This window comes from Scyliorhinus torazame, chromosome 7, assembly GCF_047496885.1.
Source record: "Scyliorhinus torazame isolate Kashiwa2021f chromosome 7, sScyTor2.1, whole genome shotgun sequence".
Classification (NCBI taxonomy): Eukaryota; Metazoa; Chordata; class Chondrichthyes; order Carcharhiniformes; family Scyliorhinidae; genus Scyliorhinus; species Scyliorhinus torazame.
In genome coordinates this window covers 32,233,556-32,259,643 of record NC_092713.1, presented here as the reverse complement: position 1 = coordinate 32,259,643, position 26,088 = coordinate 32,233,556, and the positions used below count along the sequence as shown (strand labels likewise).

At 44.1% G+C, this 26,088-nt stretch overlaps 1 protein-coding gene across 8 annotated transcripts in view; it reads left to right on the top strand.

Annotated features, from left to right (window-relative positions):
- evi5a (ecotropic viral integration site 5a) overlaps positions 1 to 26,088 on the top strand; it is a 374,711-nt gene that overhangs the window by 184,690 nt on the left and 163,933 nt on the right. For all 8 annotated transcript variants that reach the window (XM_072510489.1, XM_072510492.1, XM_072510487.1 and 5 more), the window contains 3 exons: positions 2 to 160; positions 4,423 to 4,569; positions 17,760 to 17,855. In XM_072510489.1, the coding sequence (XP_072366590.1) occupies positions 2 to 160; positions 4,423 to 4,569; positions 17,760 to 17,855 (402 nt within the window). The remainder of the gene's footprint in view (position 1; positions 161 to 4,422; positions 4,570 to 17,759; positions 17,856 to 26,088) is intronic.

Genomic DNA, 26,088 nt, shown 5'->3' with positions numbered 1-26,088 from the left:
GCGTCATTTGGCTAGAACTACGAGCAGGTGGAAAGATTCACCACGGAGGAATGCTGTAAGTGAGCTCCAGGACGAACTGATGACCGTGCGCCTCAGAGGAGCTGAAACACAGGCTGAACTGAAAGAAGTCAAGCAAAGGATGTTGGAACTTGAAACACAGGTATAAACGGCTGCTGCTGGCTTTTTTTTCATGAAGTAGAGTTTGTCATACAGGTTTAACTTCAGTCAGAATGTTTTCTGCAAACTAATTTTATTTCCAATTTTGTTATTTTTCTGTCGTTGGGTGATGCCATGAGAGGTGGGTAGACAGGTAACTCACAGACTGAAATGTGCATGACCATGACTTGTTTCCTGGTCTTCCTGTGCCTGTTTTCCTTCAACCTAGTTGTCACGCCATGATGGCAAGTTGCCATTTGGGAAATTTGTTTGAACTCCAATTTCATCATTCCAATACCACAGCTCGTGGTATGCTATGCCACTGAACTGCTTATTACATTAGAGAAAATACCTTCAAGATTCAAAGAGACTTGAGATGAGTATAATTGTTGGATTAGGTGATCACTTCCGGTGTTTTTGCTGCAATATATCTGATGCAATGTGCAGTTGCTTCCTGCCAATCTCTGTGCAGATGTCTTTAGTTATTAAGATTCTGTACCAGTTACCACAGGAAATACTGTTGAGCTTTGCCTTGCAGTGGAACTTGACACATGCACCTGAAGGTACTTTTTTGTAATATAAGGCGAAAATGGAGTTTCTGAAGCATGTTATAATCAAAAATAAAACTCCTGCATCAACCAGTTCAGCAACTCGGTGCTCATTTAACAGGATGTTTCTGATTGGGTTCTATTTGTGTAGGTGGTTCAGGAAACATCGCTATTTGGATAAGTGTATGATTTGTAATACTGATCGATTTTGTTGATTTTATTATTGTTAAACAACATTAATTCAACATTTAATAAACACCACAATGTAAAAAAGCATTTGCACAAAGCATGGTAGGCAGTCCAATAATTTGTATTTCAGTTTACTAGCCTATGAGTAAATTACTTCTAATCGAATCACCATTGTAATGGTGGGATAACTGGATACAGTCTGATGCAGGGTCCAGTATTTTAACTCTCTCTTTGTTTAACACAATTGAAAAGGATGGAGGACCAAAAGGGCTGTAGTAGCAAGAATGAATTCAAATAGACTTCCTTGAGTATTTTAAAGTAACTATTCATGAACACTATATTTGTCCAACAGAGATTATGGGATTGAATATACAATTTGAATGACCAGAAGTCTTGTATGTGCAAAATGATGGAGGCTTTGCAGGATAGTGGGAAGTTGGTTTAAGCATGCTTTTGCCTATGGAGATGGCCGCACTAGCATTTACTTTCAAATGGATCATCTGCCTACCTTGGGGTGGGGAAAGGAAATGACTTTTGAAAACAAATGCAGGAGAATACTTGAAGAACCATTGATGGAACACTATCTCTCATATAAAGTGCAATTCCCATTGGCTCTGGTTTTGCTGCTTGAATAATGGTGAGACCATCATTATTATTGGGTGAAACTCACAGCAGCATCATTGTATGTACATGTGTACTTCAGTAAATCCAGAAAGGTTATTGCCTGGGATATCCTATTCCTTCTCAGGGCGGAGTCTTGCAGTCTTTGTCAGTTGAATCTGCGCTGAAATCACTATTCAGGTGTGAACATTAATTAACTGCACATTGGTCGCACTAAATATTACTGAAGATCTTAAAACTTGCTCAGTCAGGTGTAAGTGAATTCTTCAGGGTGTAGCAAGTCAAAATTATTGCTGGCCAATCTCTTGGACTATGAAAAATGTGGCGTGTTACACTGGAATGGGAGGAGTGCGCCATAATGTTTAATTCATTCAACAAAATGGCCAATTGTTTCCTTTTGCTATTGTTAGAACCAGAATAAAAGTAACTTTGACCAGGCTTCTTTCAATAAAGTCAGAACAATTGATTCATTATAAAACAAAATTTACACAAAAAACAAAACAAAGAGCATTTTTGCTCAGATTGGCATGTAAGGAAAAACGCCTTTTGGCCAATGGGAAAACTTTATGAAAAAGTATAAGGTTCGGAGGGTATTGATTAGCCTGGTGTTTCTACGTGTGAAGGTGAATTGCTCATCCCAGTAGTTGTCTGGTAGTTTTTTCCAAAGGAACTTTAGTGTGGAAGAGAACAGAGCGGAATCAGTCTGTGGGATCTCTCTTTCATGTCTGCTTCTCAGGTTTCCAAATACAAATGAGTTGTACTGAGTATCTATAGCTGGATACTAATAACTACACTGAATTTCAGACAAGGCAGGGAGAGAGTGATTTGGACAACCTTCTCCTTAACGGTTTATTTCAAAAACTGGATCCAAACCTAGTTCAAAACAGCAACTCCTCTCAGTCGGGTAGTTTCCAGTAAATCACCAGGACATCTGAAAGAACAAACAAAAGTACAGCACAGGAACAGGTCCTTCGGCCCACCATGCCTGCGCCGACGATGCTGCCCGTCTAAACTAAAATCTACACTTCCGGGGTCTGTATCCCTCTATTCCCATCCTATTCATGTATTTGTCAAGACACCCCTTAAACGTCACTATCGTCCCTGCTTCCACCACCTCCTCCGGCAGCGAGTTCCAGGCACCCACTACCCTCTACATCTCCTTGCCTCGTACATCTCCTCTAAACCTTGCCCCTTGCACCTTAAACCTATGCCCCAACGACTGCCAAATCTGGGCCATTGGCTTTGACAGAGTTTCAATTGACCCCTCTACCCTGGGAAAAAGCATCTGACTATCCACTCTGTCTATGCCCCTCATAATTTTGTAGACCTCTATCAACGCCCTTGTAGACGCCCCTCAACCTCCATCGTTCCAGTGAGAATAAACCGAGTTTATTCACCTTCTCCTCATAGCTAATGCCCTCCATACCAGGCAACATTCTGGTAAATCTCTTCTGCACCCTCTCGAAAGCCTCCACATCCTTCTGGTAGTGTGGCAACCAGAATTGAACACTATACTCCAAGTGTGGCCTAACTAAGGTTCTATACAACTGCAACATGACTTGCCAATTTTTATACTCGATGCCCTGGCCAATGAAGGCAAGCATGCCGTATGCCTTCTTGACTACCTTCTCCACCTGTGTTGCCCCTTTCAGTGACCTGTGGGCCTGGACACCTAGATCTCTCTGACTGTCAATACTCTTGAGGATTCTACCATTCACTGTATATTCCCTCCCTGCATTAGACCTTCCAAAATGCATTACCTCACATTTGTAAGGATTTGTTCTTTTTCTCTCCAGTAACTAAAAGTTCAAATAAACAAATAATTCTTATCTCCTCGGGTGCCTTTCTGGTCATTTAGCTCAAGTCATGTGACTTCTTGAAAAGGCAGTTTCCTCACAGACTGAAGCGAACTGATAACCATTTTTTAAAAAAGAACCAGGTCAGTTCGCAAGAAAATGTCCAAATAATTCAATGCCTTTCCCGTTTTTTAAAAGGTAATTCTTGGAGATAGGTATTCATAACAGTCCCTCAAATTACGTAGCAGAAATATAAAAATAATATTAAAAGAATTAAGTTTGGGCAGCACGGTGGTGCCCTGCTGCCTCACGGCGCTGAGGACTCTGATTCGATCCCGGCCACGGGTCACTGTCGGTGCGGAGTTTGCACGTTCTCCCTGTGTCTGCGTGGGTCTCACCCCCACAACCCAAAGATGTGCAGGGTAAGTGGATCAGCCACGCTAAAATTGCCCCTTAATTGGAGAAAAGCGAATTGGGTACTTTAAATTTTTTTTTTTTAAATTAAGTTTGTTTTTCTATTTTAAGTTTTCCCCTTAATCCAGTGTGAATGCCCCAAATTTTATTTTGCTCTCTGTGCAATTGTTTAAATGTAATTTATATTTCCCTTTTTTATTCCCTGCTTTACTGTCTGAGAGGATTCGTCAGTCTGATTGTTTGATCAGCCTCCCTGCTGCTTGCCCTGTTCACAGATGCCACAGATTCCCTGCTGAGGGCGCTGAATTCAAACTGATGACAGAAAAGAGGAAATCTGCGCTCTAGAGTCAGCTAAAACATTGTGGGGAACTTTTTTTTGAGGTGGACGGTGAGTGCCGTTCTTTCACCAAAGACTGCCAAATCTGGGCCATTGGCTTTGACAGAGTTTCAATGACAAGAGTTATAAAAATGTTTTTCTCCCAGATGGAAGGATTGTGAAAAGGCATCATAAACAAGTGACATATGTGGGGAAATGGGATGTAAATATCTTACGTTAACAGCAGTCTTCCTGAAAATTTAGTTCTCCATGTTCATAAAACACGAGGAAGGGGAATTCAAAACATTGCTATCAGAAAAGTTGATGTGAATTTGAAGTTGCAGTTTCTAATTCTCGTTTTGTTTATCTGTTAACTTATCAGAACCAAATTAGCGGTAACCAGCGATGTCGAGCAGAAAAGGAATGCAATGGCCTACGCGAGAAGGTGCTATATCTCAACGCCCAGAATAAGGGGCTGCTCACTCAGTTAAATGAAACTAAACGAAAAGTAGCTGAGATGGACTGCAAGGTACAGTATATGACGTGTATAGTATATATAATATACCAAATCACCATGGGTGTAAAGGATTGTGCCAACTAACTTCCTGTCTTGAGTGCAGTTCATTTACTGAGTTCTAGATAGAATTTGAAGCGGTGAACATTTCAAGCTGTTTGATAAGATGTCAATGATCTTTATTGTCATAAGTAGGCTTACACTGCAATGAGGTTACAGTGAAAAGCGCCTAGTCGCCACAGTCCGGCACCTGTTCAGGTACACAGAGGGAGAATTCAGAATGTCCAAATCACCTAACAGTATGTTAAAGATTGTTATTGAAAGATTATTATTATTGAAGTGAGAGACCTGGGAGTGCATGACCACAGGGTCTCTGAAAGTGGCAAAACAGGTTGATAAGGTGGTAAAGAAGGTGTATTGGAATGCTTTTCTTCATTGGGTGAGGTATAGAATGGAAAGGCGGAGGTGTAATGATGGAACTGTATAAAACGTTGGTTAGGCCACAGCTGGAGTTTTGCAGAGAGTTCTGGTCATCACATTACAGGAAGGACATAATTGCTCTGGAGAGAGTACGGAGGATTGGCAAGAATGTTGCCAGGGCTGGAAAATTGCAGCTATGAGGAAAGATTAGATAGCTAGGGTTGTTTTTCTTAGAACAGAGAAAGCTGAGGGATTACTTGACTCCCGTAACAGCCTCCCCGAACAGGCGCCGGAATGTGGCAACTAGGGGCTTTTCACAGTAACTTAATTTGAAGCCTACTTGTGACAATAAGCGATTTTCATTTTCATTTCATTTCAAGTGTACAAAATTATGAGGGGCCTAGATAGAGTAGAGACAAAGACTTGTTTCCTCTCTCAGAGAGATCAATTACAAGGGGGCACAGATTTAAGGTATTTAGGAGAAGGATTAGAGGGGATATTGGGAAAAACCAATCTATTGGGTGATCGGTTCTGGAATTTGCTGCTTGGATTGGTGGTTGAGGTACAAACCCTCAACTCAATCAAAAGGTACTTGCATCTGCACCTGAAGTGCTGTAACCCGAAAGGCTATGGAATGGGTACTAGAGGAAGGGATTAGAATGGGCAGCGAGTATTTTCAACTGGCACGGACATGATGGGCTGAATGGTCTCCTTCTGAGCCGTGACTTTTCTATGACTGTAAAAGGTTTGATGGATTATCATAAAAGCCAAACTGATTCACTGATGTCCGTCAGGGAAAAGAAAGTTAGGCTTACACGTGACTCCAGACTCTCATTACATGATTGACTGTTCATGTCTTCTCAAAATGTCCTAATTTTAATGATCCATCACCTTCACCTCAGAGCAACCAAGGATGGGTGATAAATATAGATATGCCAGCTTTACCCACATCCTGAAAATAAATTTTAAAAATTGAAATGTAAACCAGTGATGGTGATTATGTACAGAAATTAGATGTGATTCATCTAATTATGTATAACACTATTACGTCTGTAGATTAATCATAAGGTGCCATTTCTTCATAAAGTATAATTATTCTTAGGGCAGCACGGTGGCACAGTGGGTTAGCGCTGCGACCTCACGGTGCCGAGGTCCCGGGTTCAATCCCGGCTCTGGGTCACTGTCTGTGTGGAGTTTGCACATTCTCCCCGTGTTTGCGTGGGTTTTGTCCCCACAACCCAAAGATGTGCAAGCTAGGCAGATTTGCCACACTAAATTGCCCCTTAATTGGAAATAAAAATGAATTGGGTACTCTAAATTTATTTTTAAAAAGTATAATTATTCTTTAAAAATTGGTAGAAATTGAATTAATGATTAAGCATAAAATGGAAACAATTGCCACAGCTGAAAATTTGAATGACAAATCAAGAGTACTGAATCGCTTCGCATTTAGCAATTAAATAGGGAAATGAGGCAAGATAAATTTTTTGGATTGTGAAAAACAAAAATGGGTGAGAAGAGTAGGTGAAGGTTGCTTGGTCAATAGTAATCAAGACTACAGAGAAGCACAATTGTCAGTCTTGTTGTTTAACTGGAGTCTGCAAGTTCTCCCCGTGTCTACGTGGGTTTCCTCCGAGTGCTCCGGTTTCCACCCACAAGTCCCGAAAGATGTGCTTGTTAGGTGAATTGAACATTCTGAATTCTCCCTCTGTGTACCCAAACAGGCGCCAGAATGTGGCGTCCAGGGGATTTTCACAGTATCTTCATTGCAGTGCTAATGTGGGCCTACTTGTGACACTAATAAAGATTATTATAAAAGATAATTGCACGGCGCCGAGGTCCCAGGTTCGATCCCGGCTCTGGGTCACTGTCCGTGTGGAGTTTGCACATTCTCCCCCGTGTTTGCGGAGGTTTCGTCCCCACAACCCAAAGATTTTACAACGGGCAGCACGGTAGCATTGTGGATAGCACAATTGCTTCACAGCTCCTGGGTCCCAGGTTCGATTCCGGCTTGGGTCACTGTCTGTGCGGAGTCTGCACATCCTCCCCGTGTGTGCGTGGGTTTCCTCCGGGTGCTCCGGTTTCCTCCCACAGTCCAAAGATGTGCAGGTTAGGTGAATTGGCCATGATAAATTGCCCTTAGTGTCCAAAATTGCCCTTCGTGTTGGGTGGGGTTACTGGGTGGGGTTACTGGGTCATGGGGATAGGGTGGAGGTGTTGACCTTGGGTAGGGTGCTCTTTCCAAGAGCCGGTGCAGACTCGCTGGGCCGAATGGCCTCCTTCTGTACTGTAAATTCTATGATGATGATAATCTATGATGTGCAGGTTAGGTGGATTGGCCACGATAAATTGCCCCTTAATTGGAAAAAATGAATTGGGTACACTAAATTTATTTAAAAAAAGATAATTGCAAGGTAATGTGCAATCGTATTCATCAGGAAACATTAGAAAGGTGACGGATCAGTCAACAGCTGAAGATTGGAGGAGCGCAAGTTTGAATGTAATAAAAATGGAAGAGCCAGCTAAGATTTAACACTGTTAAAGTTAATGTTTAGATTAAAGGGCCCAGATAGTCTCTGCAAAAAATTGAATTCTGTTTCTGCAGTTCACTTTGAGCTTTGCAGTTAAATCCAGGCTTGTACTGATATTGTGTTATTTATTATATTTGCTCTTTCGCAATGCAACACTAACCGTGTTTCTACCCAGAACACAAATTTACTATTCTTTTAACTTTCAGATGTTTATTTTGTATCTTTTCTGCTTTCATTTATGTATAAATGCTCCTTCACAAGTTACATCAAATGAGCATTACATAGAATAGCATCTGGAGGTCATAAGTCAAAGGTGTCAGGCCCAACCAAATCTACCATCGTAACCCTCTATCCCCATCTCCCTCAAATGCATGTAAGCGTTCCTTCTATACTATTCGATGCCAATCACTTCTTCACTCTTACTACTCGTTGGATGAAGTGGTTTCTTCTGAAATTCCAGTTGACTTTCTCAGCGATTATCTTGTATTGATGGCCTCTAGTTATTTACCTACCTGCAAGATTATTAATGCCCTCCTAACATTTATTGCAGTCCTCTGTATTGACTATCCTCACTCAATGTGGTGTCACCTGCCAAGTCAAAAATTGTGTTTTTGATTCCAAAGTCCAGTTGTTGATGTAAATTGTGAACGACAGTGGTCTCAACACTGATCATTGTGGATCACCGCTTCCCATCATAGATTATCATAGAATTTACAGCGCAGAAGGAGGCCATTCGGCCCATCGAGTCTGCACCAGCTCTTGGAAAGAGCACCCTACCCAAGGTCAACACCTCCACCCTATCCCCAGAACCCAGTAACTCCACCCAACACTAAGGGCAATTTTGGACACTAAGGGCAATTTATCATGGCCAATCCACCTAACCTGCACATCTTTGGACTGTGGGAGGAAACCGGAGCACCCGGAGGAAACCCACGCACACACGGGGAGAATGTGCAGACTCCGCACAGACAGTGACCCAAGCTGGAATCGAACCTGGGACCCTGGAGCTGTGAAGCAATTGTGCTATCCACAATGCTACCGTGCTGCCCCTGTCTCTTTGTCGAAGCTTGCTCACAATCCATTACCACTACATTACCACTAACGGGCTACAAGATGAAGCCATGTAAAATTGTCGGCTCCAATGCACCCCTCCCTGATGAGCTCAACGCATTCTATGCCCGCTTTGAGCAATAGATCAGCGAGAGCGAGCCCTCCACCCCAGAAGCTGCAGATGAACTTGTACCTAAGATCACCACTGCAGACGTCAGAGCAGCCTTCTCGAAGGTCAACCCACGGAAAGCCACTGGCCCGGATGGGGTACCCGATCGAGCACTCTGGTCTTGCGCGGATCAGCTGGCGGGGGTATTCGCAGACATCTTCAACCTCTCTTTACAACAATCTGAGGTCCCTGTCTGCTTCAAGAAGACGACCATCATCCCTGTACCAAAAAAAAGTCAAGCAGCGTGCCTTAATGACTATCGTCCAGTGGCTCTGACATCCATCATAATGAAGTGCTTCGAAAGGTTAGCCATGGCACGAATCAACTCCAGCCTCCCGGATTGGCTTGATCCACTACAGTTCGCCTACTGCTGCAACAGGTTCACAGCAGACGCCATTTCCATGGCCCTACACTTTACCCTGGAACACCTAGATAACAAAGACACCTATGTCAGACTCCTATTTATCGATTACAGCTCAGCCTTCAACACCATCATTCCTACGAAACTCATCTCAAAACTCCGTGGCCTTGTCCTCGGCTACTCCCTCTGCGACTGGATCCTGAACTTCCTAACCCACAGGTCACAATCAGTAAAGATAGGCAACAACACCTCCATGATCATCTGCAACATCGGTGCCCCACAAGGCTGTGTCCTCAGCCCCCTACTATACTCCTTTTGATTTCTGTTCAAACTGTGCTTCTGTTGTGCTTAGAGAAGTTATGGCGTGAAGAGAAAATAAAATCTGGCAGAAGCGTGATGTTGTTGCTTAGAAACTTGGGGCCCTTTTACGGTAGGAAGGCTTTTGAGTTTAATTTTTAGCTGATTAATTTGTAGCTGGAGATAACCAGGGAGTGAACATCTCTCAACTGTGCCAGAAGAAAGCTGGACAGGACATGGGGGCTGCAAAAGGCAAACCGCCCAAAGAATCCGATAAAGTCCAGGAAACCAGGGACTTGGGACATAAAGAATGTCATGGAAAGAATGAAGATAGGAGAACAAAGACCAATAAGCTGAACAACTGGTCAGAACATTTCAAAGGAAAAGCAGATGAAGTTCTGAGTTAAAGGGACAGCTGCAGGTTTTAAGTGAGAAAGCAGACTTCAGAGATAAATAAAACGTTTGGTGCCATCTTAATACAGCCTGGGAATTGATAGTTAAAGCAATTGTGAAGAGTTTGTGCAACAGCCAAGACAAAGGAAACCTGAAGGGAGAGATGTAAAACCTGACTGGGAACAGCTGAGGAAAGCATTGTTTAAATGAAAATTTGAAAGTGCGTCTTGGTGAGAGTGGAATTTGAAGTCACTCATGTGGAAACTAGAGTTCAGTGAGACAAGGTGGTTCACGGATTAAGAATTATCTGGGGGGATTTTGAGGAGACATCCACAGAAATTCACTCAGATTCAGAGTGTGTTTTACCACAGCCAACCTGTGTGGTTAAAGGGACTGCGTGTTACTGAGACCATTGTAGCCGAAGATATACTTTGTAACCCGTGTTAATCTTAAAATCTGTGTTCTTTTGCAAAGCTGGGGAGGAGTAAAGCAATATTGTATCATAATCAACCTTTTCATGTTTAACAAATGCTTTATTCTTGTTGCTAAAACAAATTAGCGGTCCTGTGACTCTGTTCCTCCACATTTTCTAAAATAAAGCAAAACGTTCTGATCTTTGAGCCAGGGTTCCATTCCCCTCTGATTAGAACACCAACTGAGATCATAACAAATGAGAATTTTATTGTATTGAACATGAAAAGTTTGACTATAAATACAATATTCCCTCACTTCTCCCCCCCCCCCCCCCAATCCCCCTACAATCTTCACAAATGTATACAATGTGAGGATAACACAGGTTACCCAACATATCTTATGTCATAATGTTCTCGGTAAATACACAGTCCCTGTAACCCAACAGGCTAACTGTGGTCAGCAACACCCTACTCTGAAGCCCTGTTGTGGAGATGCTGGCGTTGGACTGGGGTGAGCACAGTAAGAAGTCTTACAGCACCCGGTTAAAGTCCAACAGGTTTGTTTCGAATCACTAGCTTTCGGAGCGCAGCTCCTTCATCAGGTGAAGCTCTGTGGCAGATGCCACTCAATCGATCTGTGTATTTCTTTTCAAATTTCCCCCAGCTGATTGTCACACGAGTGTTTGCAAACTAGTTCTCAAAGATCGGTTTTAAAATCTTCTTTCAAACAATGCTTTCCCTCAGTTTCTATGTTTTGCAACTCTCCTTCAGAATTCCTTTGTCTTGAATTGCCAAACTCTCAGATACTCAACCCCCAACAGAATAGTATTGTTTTAAAGACTGGAAATAAGGACACCAAACTTTATTATTGCTTCAGCTGCATTGCTTTTCTCTAGCCAACCTAATCAGTTCTGCTCTTTCCAGGCCTGACTGACTTCAACAAACAGTACCCTGATCCAAATTGCATTTCCTTTTTGTTCCTTTTTTCTTGAATCTTCCTGGAAACTTCTCTTTATTCTCTATTTTCTAGAAATAACTGTTCTTTAGTTTCTGGGACTTGCGTTCTTATTCATTAATCCAGGGTATGGCTTCCCTGCTTCAAGCAGGGCTCTGAGAGCTGTTCCCTCTCTGTCTTTTGAACTTCAACTGCCTTTGGAGTTCAGTTAAACACACTCAAAAAGGTTCTTTCTTAAGGGTGGCCTCAGTTGCTAAGCAACAGCTTATTCTTTCTCCAAGCTCGTGTTAACTTTCCCCGTCGTAAACTCTCTCTCTCAGCACCAATAGCAACACTGTTTGAACTGAAACCAAAAACCCCCGTACATGCAAACTCCTTTGTCTAACATGCATCTAACTAGAGTCGCACCATTTCCTACACAAGACACTACACCCACTTATTTCTAATATCCAGAATTACAAATATAGACCACTTAAAACTACCTCTGCTTCGTTGCAACAGACTGATTTAGTCTGACAGTTGCCAGAGCAAGAGAATTTGCAGTGAGGGCTGGAGACAATGGCTTCAGTCTTCCTGATATTTAATTGGAAGGAACTTCAGCTTATCCAGTTCTGGATGTTGAGTAAGTCTGATAATTTAGCAACAGAGGAGGTATCGGGAGATAGTGTTGGTGGTGAGATAGGGTTGGGTGTTGTCAGTGTACATATGAAAACTGATGCAATGCTTTTGGGTGATATTAAAATGGAGAAACATGATAAGAAATAGGAGAGAGCTAATGATGGATTCTTGGAGGACACCAAAAAGGGTATGAAGAGGCCATTGTCAGCAGTACTTTGGCTATGAGTAGATAAGAATGGAACAAGGTGAGAGCAGTCCTACCTAGCTGCACAACAGCTGAGATAACCTGGAGGGGGCTGGTGTGGCCACAGTGCTAAAAACTATTGACGGGCCAATACATAGATACATAGAAGATAGGAGCAGGAGGACGCCTTTTGGCCATCGAGCCTGTCATTCATCATGATCATAGCTGATCATCCAACTCAATAGCCTAATCCTGCTTTCTCCCCATAGCCTTTGATCCCATTCTCCCCAAGTGCTATATCCAGCCTCCTCTTGAATATATTCAAAGTTTTAGCATCAACTACTTCCTGTGGTAATGAATTCCATAGGCTCACCACTTTTTTTGTGAAAAAATGTCTCCTTATCTCTGTCCAAAATGGTTTGCCCTGAATCCTCAGACTGTGACCCCTGGTTCTGGACACACCCATCATTGGTAACACCTTCCCTGCATCTATCCTGTCTAGTCCTGTTAAAATTTTATAAGTCTCTGTGATCCCCCCTCATTCTTCTGAACTCCAGCGAGAAAAATCCCACATCCTTCCTCAGAGAAGGAGACCAAAACTGCATACAATACTCCAAGTGTGGCCTCACCAAGGCCCTGTACAATTGCAGCAACACATCTCTGCTTCTATACTCTAAACCTCTTGCAATGAAGGCCAACATACCATTTGCCTTCTTTACCGCCTGCTGCACCTGCATGGTTTCCTTCAACGAATGGTGCACAAGGACACCAAGGTCCCGCTGCATTCTACCCCCTCCCAGTTTACAACCATTCAGGTAGTAATCTGCCTTCCTGGTTTTGCTTCCAAAATGAATAACCTCACACTTATCCAAATTATACTGCATCTGCCATTGGTTTGCCCACTCGCCCAACCTATCCAGATCATGCTGTAGGATCCCTGCATCCTTGTCACAATTCACCCTCCCACCTAATTTGGTATCATCTGCAAACTTTAAGATGTTACATTTTGTTCCCTCATCCAAATCATTAATATATATTGTGAATAGGTGGGGTCCCATCACCGATCCCTGTGGTACCCCACTGGTTACTGCCTGCCAATTTGAAAAGGTCCCATTAATCCCTACTCTTTGTTTCCTCTCTGCCAACCAGTTTTCTATCTACTTCAATACATTTCCCCCAATCCCATGTGCTTTAATTTTGCACAATAATCTCTTATGCGGGACTTTGTCAAACGCCTTCTGAAAGTCCAAATATACCACATTGACTGGCTCCCCCTTGTCAGCTATGCTGGTTACCTCTTCAAAGAATTCCAACAGATTTGTCAAGCATGATTTTCCCTTCATGAAAATGAAATGAATGAAAATCGCTTATTGTCACGAGTAGGCTTCAATGAAGTTACTGTCAAAAGTCCCTTGTCGCCACATTCCGGCGCCTGTCGGGGATGCTGGTACGGTCATGCTGACTCTGTCTGATCCTGCCACTGCTTTCTAAATTTTCCGCTATAGAGTCCTTGATAATGAGATTCAAGCAATTTCCCCACTACCGATGTTAGGCTTACTGGTCTATAATTCCGTGCTTTCTCTCTACCTCCCTTTTTGAATATCGGAGTGACGTGAGCTACCCTCCAATCTGTAGGGACAGTTCCAGAGTCTATAGAATCCCGGAAGATGACCTCCAATGCATCCACTATTTCCAGAGCCACCTCCTTAAGCACTCTGGGATGCAGATTCTCAGGCCCTGGGAATTTATCCGCCTTCAATCCCATCAATTTTCCCAGCACCATTTCTCTACTAATGTTGATCTCCCTCAGTTCTTCCGTCTCACTAAACCTTTCATTCTCCAATATTTCTGGGATCTGATTTGTGTCCTCATTTGTGAAGACCGAACCAAAGTATGTATTCAATTGCTCAGCCATTTCTTTGTCCCTTATTATGCATTCCCCTGTTTCTGTCTGTAGGGGGCCTACATTTCTCTTTACCAATCTCTTTCTCTTCACATATCTATAGAAACTCTTAGTGTCAGTCTTTATGTTCCCTGCAAGCTTCCTTTCGTACTGTACTTTCCCCTTCTTAATCAATCCCTTCGTCCTTCTTTGCTGAATTCTAAACTGCTCCCAATCCTCAGACCTATTATTTTTCTTGGGCAATCTGTATGCTCTGTAAGGATAGTTTACCTTTGCCACAGTCAATATTATGACTGGGAGAAATCTGTTTGCCGGGATTCAAACATGGAGGTCCAGGAAAGCTGGGAAAGTGACAACATATTCAAAGATTTGACGAAGAAAAGGAGTTTGAAAATGGACAGGCGCAGTGGGGTCAAGGGTTGGATTTTTGAGGAGGGGGAGTGATGATGACTGATTTAAAGGTGTGATGGGCAACACCTCTACGATACAGAACAGTTAACAAAAACGGTTAACGTGGGGAACAGGGTGTGGAAGCTTAGTGTTCAGCAGGGTTAGTGGGAATAAAGTTGAGAGAGCAGATCGTCATCTTATGGACAAAGATGTGCTTAGAGAGATTGAGGGGAGATCGGAGATAAACTAGAGAAATGTGTGAGTTCAGGGAGAGGGATGGGGGCAACTTTAGAGGAAGTTTACAAAGGTGGGATGGTGGAAGGGAGGGAATCTGCAAAAGCAGTTGATCAGATATTCCTGGTCTTGGTTACAAAGAAGGTTGTCAGTTTTACGCAATTATTTTTGGAGGTGAGGATGGAGGGGAGAAGGGTTTAAGAAGACAGTTTGTCATTGAAGAAAGTAGCCAGGGTTTACCTTTGGATTCCAGGATGTTTCTGGAATAATGGGCAGTGGGAGCAGCTCAGAGCAGGATAGTGATCCAGCTAAAATCTGTGGTGAATTACTGAAGTAGCAATATTGCTGAAAAAAACCCAAAAGCTTTTTGTCTTGCACTCATCAAAACATTTGGCAAGAGTACCAATATAAGGGCAAAACAACAATTTATACGATATGGAAAGATGAGTGCTGATTGGTTGGCAAGTGGGCCCTGATTGGTTGATTGATTAAGGTGTTGCCATGGAGAATGCACCATTTGATGGTGACTGACAGTTAACTTCTGAGCATTGCTTGAAATTTGAACCAGGCAGCTTGACCAGGATTAAGGGTTAAAACATTGCACTGAGGAATGGCTCAGCAAATGGCTGTCACTTTTATTTTGTTCACTGAAACAGGCGTAATGTATGCAAATGTTCTTTCTGCCTATTCTTTCTGTCCGCAAAGAACTGAGCCCTGTGTATTAATATAGATAGCTTCCAGGACATGCAATTGTGCCTCACTGTGAGCCCTCCTGCCAGTCTTAATTTGGTTGTCAGTGTCATTCTTAACACACTGAGGATTATTTAGCAAATGTTGCAGATATTTTCTCTTATGAAATATTGAATCACGTTCTATTTTCTTTCATGTTTCATTAATGGAATGAAAATGTGTGCTTGTGAGAAATTAAATGCAGGAATAGTGTGAGGATGAAAAGTGCAGCAGAGAGGATGTTGGGTGGACTGGGGGTCCAGTGGGGATTTAAGCCTTACTCATGTCAGCCAGTGTTGCAGGATTGTCCAATACCCCATTAGTTGGCCCATCAGATTGGGTGTCAATGTTATCAGAATCAGATGGTGTACGTGAGAAATGCAGCAGTTCTTGTTTGTGTGACATGCAGCAGCCAATAAATGGTCAGTAGATATTTCCACACTATCTTAAACTTTCAGTCATCAATTAATACATTTTTGTCAGATATTTTGCTTTTTTTTTCACAAACTTAAAATAGTCTTTTTTTGTAACCTTTACATTTTCTATTCGAATGAAAAGCGCGGGTGTTGTTTTGTAATCAAGCATAGGTATTACACAAATTATTTGTGCAAGAAGATGTACAACTGCTGTTAGATTTCTTTGCTGTTGCACCCATCCCAAAATTCTTAACATTTATGATAAATTCTGTTTACAAATGGAGTTTGTCCAAAAGATTTGCACATGCAGCTCAGATTTTATATTTTAGTAAATGCAGGGTAGCTTTAAAGCAAAGATCCTTTCATTGAAACCACATCAGAAGCCAATAACAAAATCTTAAGGGTAGAACAGATTACAAATTGCAACATGGGAAGCTTCTCCTTTTTCAGTTACCGTTGTACATGAGCCCTCATATCTTGCACAATCCTCTTGGCTTTCTTCAGTTTGCAATAATTGTGTACATTTAACACCAGTGTGTTCCAGTAAATTCAGCTATCGATAAAATCAGCATCCACAAATTAAATCCTTTTCAAGGAGAATAACTTGTTTTTGCAACGGTAAACTTGTCAATACTAAATTCCGCTGTGACTGAAAGCCTTGTAGTGGTTATCAAACCACAATCTCAGAAATTGCAATTATTTAGATGTTTGTAGATTGTACTAACTGCACACTTCTCTGATTTCCTGATGTCTAAATTCATTGCAGGCTACACACAGTCGCCTGTGTGGACCACAGGAGCCTTATCAAAATGTGCTAGTTTCCTCAAAGTTAGAAGATTTTCTGTGCTCGAATAGTAGTGTTATTTTCCTGTGGTGGATTTTATGGAAAACATTGATGTTCTCTGGCTGATTGCATCAAATGTGTGATGCACCTATCCTCATTGAAAGTTTAGAAATTGGATATTTTACAGTGATCAATGTTAAAATGTAGCATGGGTCAACATTTTATACAGTTTGGGTGTACTTTATTCATTGACGTTCATCGACCACAGCAACCCGCCATCCTGACTTACAACTATAATTATTGTTCCTTCACAGTCTGTGTCAAAATGCTGGAGCTCCCTCCCGAACAACAACATGGAAGCACCTTCACCACAGAGACTGCAGAGGTTCAAGAAAGCAGCGCGCCAACAATGTCTTTAGGGCAATTATACTGGGCAATAATTGCTGGTCTTGCCAGAAATGCTCACATCCCACAAATGAATTTTAAAAACCTTATAATTATCATTCTAACAATATGACCAGCAGTACAGGAAAGGTTAAAAAGGTTTTTAACACCATATCATAGAATCATAGAGTTTACAGTGCAGAAGGAGGCCATTCGGCCCATCGAGTCTGCACCGGCTCTTGGAAAGAGCACTCTACCCAAGGTCAACACCTCCACCCTATCCCCATAACCCAGTAACGCCACCCAACACTAAGGGCAATTCTGGACACTAGGCAATTTATCATGGCCAATCCACCTAACCTGCACATCTTTGGACTGTGGGAGGAAACCGGAGCACCCGGAGGAAACCCACGCACACACGGGGAGGATGTGCAGACTCCGCACAGACAGTGGCCGAAGCCGGAATCAAACCTGGGACCCTGGATCTGTGAAGCAATTGTGCTATCCACAATGCTACCGTGCTACTACCATATAAGGAGCATTGACCATGAACTTAGTGAGAATTGAAATATGTGTAAAATGTAAGTTCAGTTCCTTTTTCAAGAGCATTAATTTCTCTTTATCTATTCCATCAAGCCAGAGCAACACCCATTTATATAGAGCCTTTAAAGTTGTAAAATGTCCCACAACACTTTCAAGTGCATCGATTGAAGTAGACATTGGGGACCCTGGCATTTAGCAAAGATTTGCTGGAATATTTCTCAGATGCAGACAAGTTCTTCTTGATTGTTCTTCAAAATTATTTGAAGTGGATAATTTCCATAAACCTCATGTTCTCCTACACACACATGCATTCTTCAGTACTTGTATTTAAACAATAAGATGTCATTCTTTATTCCCAGTACAGTTATATTAAAGATGAAGTGCAGGTATGTTATTTGCATCACAAGTGATTAGTTTTACTTTTGTTTTAGAATAAAGAAGATGTGATGACACTGAGACTTCGAGAAGCAGATGGCATCGCAACCGTGGTTGAACTACAACAGAAAATTGCTGATCTAGAGATACAGGTATTTAAAATAAAAGTTAGCATTGATGAAATTCTTCTCCTTTCCTTCTCCCAAATTTTCTTATTCTGAAGCACTGACTTGTAGTTTTATGGGTTCCAGGAATTCTCTGGAAACTTGCCCAGTTTGCTCAATAATAATAATAATCTTTATTAGTCTCACAAGTCGGCTTACATTTTTTTGTCGAGTACCCAATTAATTTTTTCCAATTAAAGGGCAATTTAGCGTGGCCAATCCACCTACCTTGCACATCTTTGGATTGTGGGGGCGAAACCCATTCAAACACAGACAGTGACCCAGAGCTGGATCGAACCTGGGACCTCAGCGCCGTGATGCAGCAGTGCTGACCACTGCCACCGTGCTGCCCACAAGTAGGCTTACATTAACACTGCAATGAAGCTACTGTGAAAATCCCCTAGTCGCCAGACTCCGGCGCCTGTTCGGGTACACTGAGGGAGAATTTAGAATGTCCAAATTACCTAACAGCACATCTTGTGCTCAACATGTGAGCCTGAAAGTTGGTGACAGGTTATTTGTCCATGCTGGAGCAACAAAATTGAGCTGAATTCTTTCTTTAGTTGACAAGTGCAAGTTAGGTCTTTTCAGCTGAATGCTACTCTGGTTGAATCAGCACAGAGAAGCATTTGTATCAGAAAACTGTACTCTGTGGGGGTGGGGGGGGGGGGGTGTGAGTGTTTGGGTGGGTCACTTTTAAGGTTCAATACCACCACACTACTATACCCTTCTTAACACATTCTTCTGAATTTAAACCAGCATATAAATAGCAGTCTAAATTTTTGTTATACCCCAGTGTCAAGGCAATTCTGATGACATGCTGTGTTGATGTCCCGGAGGCTTGAGAATCTTGGACCTGGTCAAAATAAATGTAAGAAACTGATAACTGGGACGGTGTTGATTCACTATTGTTTTGATACTCTTAAAGGTCTGGGAATGAAACCCCTAATTATCGCTACGACATTGCCTAAAGAATGGTTTTAAAAAACCCCACTCCATCCTAGGTTTACCGCAGATAGGCTGCAAATTCACAGTACACAATACAATTTGTATGACAGTTTCTGGCGGAGGGAAATTGTACCATGGGCGGAATGGTCCCAAGATTGCACAGAATGCTGGATTAAGGAAGAAAAGCTGTGTGAAACTCACCAGCTTGATTAAATGGCACACTGTGCAATTTCGGAGTGCAGCCAGCTGCAGGGGCGGGGCCTAAACATGACGGCAAAGCTGGGATTCCGAAATCAAGGCGTCCTTTTTAAAGGGTGCCCCGGTCTCGAAGTTAAATTTAAGCCCCCCCCCCCCTCCCCACCAACATGTAAGACGGGGACACATGCATTGGTGCGGCCTCCCTGTCAGTGGCACTCTTTCCCCCCCCACCCCCGTCCTGTTCCCCCCCCCCCCCCTGCCCCCCACATTAGGAGAACCCCTTTAATGGAGCTCCCTCGACACTGCCACCCTGAGACTATACCTCACTGTGCATTCCCAGCCTGGTCATCATGACTGCTTTCCGTTTTTGAATACCAGTAGTGTTCACATCGGCGTAATGTCACGCTGGGTGGGTGGGTGAGTGGGAGGAAGTTAAGGCGTCAAGGCAGGTAAGTGTATGTTAATGTCTAATAATAATTAGACATTATTATTACGGCCCCGGGTCACTGTGGAGTTTGCACATTCTCCCCGTGTCTGCGTAGGCCTCACCCCCACAATCCAAAGATGTGCAGGGTATGTGAATTGGCCACACTACATTGCCCCTTAATTGGAAAACTTAATTTTAATTTTTTTAAAAGAGTCATTGGATATTTTTACATTCTGTGATTACTGATAAAATACAAACCAATTACAACCTTTTTATGAAATAATTATATTGAATAATATCGTGCACCCAGGCAGGTGAAAGTCTTCTACTACTACTTCTGCAGAATGGAAAAAATCCTGTGCAGTTTATGAGTTGCAGGCATTGAATATTGTCAAAATATGAATTTAATATCACCGTAACCATATGGTGCAATATGCGGACCTTGTTAACAAGGGCTGAGGCAGTTACCAAAATCATGTTATCGTCTGCATGGTGTTATAAATCACTATTGGGATATTTTCCTGTCAAGTTAACAATATTGCACAATGGTATTAAAGTAAATGTTTGCTCTCTGGTTTGTTTACTTGTTGCGCTGGGATCACCTATAGGGCACACGTAACCTAATACTGCATTATATCATTGTTACTCTTAGTATTAATGACCCATGCTGTGTATATATCAGATGATATTTATAACCAGGTGCCAGCAATGTGCGTTATCATTTTACGAGGAACTTTGTGATTGGTGAGTCTTAAAAGGGGAGGAAAAATCATACATTATTGAGAGGGGAGGGTTAAATGGCATGGGGTGGGTGGGGGAGAGAATAAGGGACCCGAAAATAGGAGAAGCACCAGGACATAAGGTTTCTCTCCCTGGGCCTGGAGGCAATCATATCTCCCTGGCTCTGGAGGCAATGTTTAAGTAATTGTTTGACATTTTCAACCATTGCGTTTTTGTCTCACACCGCAAATCACTATAATAATTATTCAAGAGTGTGACAAACAGGCGAATCGTTAAAAGTGACATTGTTGAGAACAGAGCAGGAGATGAGTGTTTTCCGAGAGCAGGAGGGAAAAGCCTTGCTGAGAGTGGAGCAGGAGGAACATTGCAAAGGGACGTCTCAACACAAGGCAGAGGAAAGTTGACCAACCTATAACCTAAATTGGATCAAATAATTACTACATTCATGCATACATAAACTTTTAATAAATAAAGCAAGGTTAGTTTAGATAGTGGTGGTTACCACAGCTGCAGCATGTGGTATGGTTGATTAATTTATTGTCACATGTACCGAGGTACAGTGAAAAGTATTTTTTTGCGGCCAAGGGAACGTACGCAGTACGTACACAGTAGACAAAAAGAATAATCGAGACTCCCGGGTGCGGCGATGACCAGCTGAGTCGCACATTTCGGCAACTCCCTGTGAAACGGACTTTTGGGCTCTTGATAGGAGCCCCAACGGCAATTTTGATGGCTAAAAACACTGTGCGGTAAACCAGAAGGGAATCCCCCCTGGATACGGATGGAAAAAGGAGGGGGAAGTGGCCACATTGCAGTGGATCCTTTAGAACAGCGGCAAGGAAGGCAAGCAAAAACCAAGATGGCGTCGGAAGGTGGCAGTTTAACATGGGGCCCTGAACAACAAGAGTTCTTGAAATGCTGTGTGGAAGAGATCAAAAAGGAAATGAAGAAAGAGCTGTTGGCCCCGATACTACAGGCGATCGAAGGGCTAAAGGAGGAACAAAAGACCCAGGAGCGGGAGCTTCGGGTCGTGAAGGCAAAGGCAGCCGAGAATGAGGACGATATACAGGGCCTGGTGGTGAAGACGGAGACGCAGGAGGCACATCAGAAACGATGTGTGGAAAGGTTGGAGGCACTGGAAAACAACGCAAGGAGGAACAACCTGAGGATTCTTGGTCTTCCTGAAGGTGTGGAGGGAGCGGACGTCGGGGCATATGTGAGCACGATGCTGCACTCGTTAATGGGAGCGGAGGCCCCGGCAGGTCCGTTGGAGGTGGAGGGAGCATACCGAGTGATGGCGCGAGGACCGAGAGCAGGAGAAATTCCCAGAGCCATAGTGGTGAGATTCCTCCGTTTTAAGGATAGAGAAATGGTCCTTAGATGGGCGAAGAAAACTCGGAGTAGTAAATGGGAGAACACGGTGATCCGCGTTTATCAAGACTGGAGTGCGGAGCTGGCGAGAAGGAGGGCGAGCTTTAATCGGGCCAAGGCGGTGCTTCATAAAAAGAAGATAAAATTTGGAATGCTGCAACCGGCAAGACTGTGGGTCACATATCGAGAGAGGCACCACTACTGGTGGGGTGAATGTGGGGGGCAAAGAGGGGTTTTATGTACTAATCCTGCGATGTGGTAACTTTTCTCTCTCCCACAGGTGGTGATGGGGGGAGGAGGGGAGGTGGAGGAGATGGGGCGTTGGCCATTGGGGGCGGGGCCAAGGGAGAAGCGCGGGCTTGGTTCCCGCGCTATGATAATCATGGCGGGAATAGAGAAGCAGGAAGGAGGGGGCGTCGCACGGTGCGAGCTGAGGTCACGGGGGGAAGCCGAGGTCAGCCAGAGTTTGCTGACTTCTGGGAGCAACATGGGGGGAGTAATTACGCTAGCGGGGGATCTAGCGGGGGGGTGGGAGGGGGGAATTACTGGGTTGCTGCTGCTGGGGAGAGGGGGGAGCTGGTATGGGAGAGGATGGGCGGGGGGGCACCGCCTGGGGGAGATACAGCTGCGTGGGAACCGGGTGAGGAGCTGGAAAAAGGTGATGGCTAATCGACAAGGGGGGGGGTAGGAAGCCCCCCAACTCGGCTGATCACGTGGAACGTGAGAGGGCTGAACGGGCCGATAAAGAGGGCACGGGTACTCGCACACCTTAAGAAACTGAAGGCAGATGTGGTTATGTTACAGGAAACGCACCTGAAACTGATAGACCAGGTTAGGCTACGCAAAGGATGGGTGGGGCAGGTGTTCCATTCGGGGCTAGATGCGAAAAACAGGGGGGTGGCTATATTAGTGGGGAAGCGGGTAATGTTCGAGGCAAAGACTATAGTGGCGGATAACGGGGGCAGATACGTGATGGTGAGTGGCAAACTACAGGGGGAGACGGTGGTTTTGGTAAACGTATATGCCCCGAACTGGGATGATGCCAATTTTATGAGGCGGATGCTAGGACGCATTCCGGACCTAGAGATGGGAAAGCTGATAATGGGGGGAGATTTTAATATGGTGTTGGAACCAGGGCTGGATAGGTCGAAGTCCAGGACTGGAAGGAGGCCGGCAGCAGCCAAGATACTTAAAGATTTTATGGAGCAGATGGGAGGTGTAGACCCGTGGAGATTTAGCAGACCTAGGAGTAAGGAGTTCTCGTTTTTCTCCTATGTCCATAAAGTCTACTCGCGAATAGACTTTTTTGTGCTGGGTAGGGCATTGATCCCGAAGGTGAGGGGAACGGAGTATACGGCTATAGCCATTTCGGATCACGCTCCACACTGGGTGGACTTGGAGATAGGGGAGGAAACAGGAGGGCGCCCACCCTGGAGAATGGACATGGGACTAATGGCAGATGAGGGGGTGTGTCTAAGGGTGAGGGGGTGCATTGAAAAGTACTTGGAACTCAATGATAATGGGGAGGTCCAGGTGGGAGTGGTCTGGGAGGCGTTGAAGGCGGTGGTTAGAGGGGAGCTGATATCAATAAGGGCACATAAAGGGAAGCAGGAGAGTAAGGAACGGGAGCGGTTGCTGCAAGAACTTTTGAGGGTGGACAGACAATATGCGGAAGCACCGGAGGAGGGACTGTACAGGGAAAGGCAAAGGCTACATGTAGAATTTGACTTGCTGACTACAGGCACTGCAGAGGCACAATGGAGGAAGGCACAGGGTGTACAGTACGAATATGGGGAGAAGGCGAGCAGGTTGCTGGCACACCAATTGAGGAAAAGGGGAGCAGCGAGGGAAATAGGGGGAGTGAGGGATGAGGAAGGAGAGATGGAGCGGGGAGCGGAGAGAGTGAATGGAGTGTTCAAGACATTTTATAAAAAATTATATGAAGCTCAACCCCCGGATGGGAGGGAGAGAATGATGGGCTTCTTGGATCGGCTGGAATTTCCCAAGGTGGAAGAGCAGGAAAGGGTGGGACTGGGAGCACAGATCGAGGTAGAAGAAGTGGTGAAAGGAATTAGGAGCATGCAGGCGGGAAAGGCCCCGGGACCGGATGGATTCCCAGTCGAATTCTATAGAAAATATGTGGACTTGCTCGCCCCGGTACTGACGAGGACCTTTAATGAGGCAAAGGAAAGGGGACAACTGCCCCCGACTATGTCTGAAGCAACGATATCGCTTCTCTTAAAGAAGGAAAAGGACCCGCTACAATGCGGGTCCTATAGACCTATTTCCCTCCTAAATGTAGATGCCAAGGTCCTGGCCAAGGTAATGGCAATGAGAATAGAGGAATGTGTCCCGGGGGTGGTCCACGAGGACCAAACTGGGTTTGTGAAGGGGAGACAGCTGAACACGAATATACGGAGGTTGGTAGGGGTAATGATGATGGCCCCACCAGAGGGAGAAACGGAGATAGTAGTGGCGATGGATGCCGAGAAAGCATTTGATAGAGTGGAGTGGGATTATTTGTGGGAGGTGTTGAGGAGATTTGGTTTTGGAGAGGGGTATGTTAGATGGGTGCAGCTGTTGTATAGGGCCCCAGTGGCGAGCGTGGTCACGAATGGACGGGGATCTGCATATTTTCGGCTCCATAGAGGGACAAGGCAGGGATGCCCTCTGTCCCCATTATTGTTTGCACTGGCGATTGAGCCCCTGGCGATAGCGTTGAGGGGTTCCAAGAAGTGGAGGGGAGTACTTAGGGGAGGAGAAGAGCACCGGGTATCTTTGTATGCGGACGATTTGCTACTATACGTGGCGGACCCGGCGGAGGGGATGCCAGAAATAATGCGGATACTTGGGGAGTTTGGGGATTTTTCAGGGTATAAATTGAACATGGGGAAAAGTGAGTTGTTTGTGGTGCATCCAGGGGAGCAGAGTAGAGAAATAGAGGACCTACCGTTGAGGAAGGTAACAAGGGACTTTCGTTACCTGGGGATCCAGATAGCTAAGAATTGGGGCACATTGCATAGGTTAAATTTAACGCGGTTGGTGGAACAGATGGAGGAGGATTTCAAGAGATGGGATATGGTATCCCTGTCAATGGCAGGGAGGGTGCAGGCGGTTAAGATGGTGGTCCTCCCGAGATTCCTCTTTGTGTTTCAGTGCCTCCCGGTGGTGATTACGAAGGCTTTTTTTAAAAGGATTGAAAAGAGCATCATGGGTTTTGTGTGGGCCGGGAAGACCCCGAGAGTGAGGAAGGGATTCTTACAGCGTAGCAGGGATAGGGGGGGGCTGGCACTACCGAGCCTAAGTGAGTATTATTGGGCCGCTAATATTTCAATGGTGAGTAAGTGGATGGGAGAGGAGGAGGGAGCGGCGTGGAAGAGATTAGAGAGGGCGTCCTGTAGGGGGACTAGCGGGGAGGGGGGACGGGGGAGGGGAGGGGGGGAGGGGAGGGGGGGGGAGGAGGAACCAGAAGGACTCTCAGGGTTGTTAATATATACTGTATAGTATGTATAGGTCGTTGCTACAGATAATTATATATTGGACTGTTAAATTATATTTTTACTTGTGACAAGGCAGTTGCCAATTAGGGCTAGTTTTCATTTTTGTTATTTATTATTTATTCATTTTTTGTTTATAAAATAGGTCATTGTTATTTGTGTTGTTATAATATTGTGTAAAGGATGCACAATGTACTGTGTTGGTTGACCAAAAATTTTCAATAAAATATTTAATTAAAAAAAAAGAATAATCGAAAAAGTACCTCAACAAATAAGTAATTGGTTACAGTGCAGAACTAGGGCCAAACAAAGCAAATACGACATGAGCAAGATCAGCATAGAGCGTCGTGAATAGTGTCTTTCAGGGAACAGATCAGTCGGAGGGAGATGCATTGAGGACTCTAGTAGCTGTGGGGAAGAATCTGTTCCTATGTCTGGATGTGCGGGTCCTCAGACTTCTGTATCTTCTGCCTGATGGACGGATCTGGAAGAGGGTAAAACTTAGGTGTGAGGGGTCTCTGACATTGTTGTCTGCCTTCCTGAGGCAGCGGGACGTGTGGACAGAATCGATGGGAGGGTGGCAAGCTTGTGTGATGAGTTGGGCTGAGTTCACCACACTCTGCAGTTCACCACCAATGTAAGAGCATTGCAATCATGGAGCACTACCTGTGTTTTGTCTGCAACTTATGGAATTTCATCTCCCAAGTTGTTGAGTTGCAGACATCATGGGGCATCAGTGATAGGAAGAATTATCTGGACATTTTGGTTGAGGAAACAGCAACACCTTTTAGGGTAGATAGTGTACAAATCTGGTTAGTGGTCAGAGATACAAGGGTGTGACTGTGGGACAGGCATTTAATGTGACTTTCATAGAATCTGTACAGGAGACCATTTGGCCCATCAAGTCTGCACCGACCCTCCAAAAGAGCACCCAATCCAGTCCCAGTCCCACTCCCCCGCCCTATTGCCATCACCCCACCCAACCTTTGTTCACTAAGGGGCAATTTAGCATGGCCAATCCATATAACCTGCATATTTT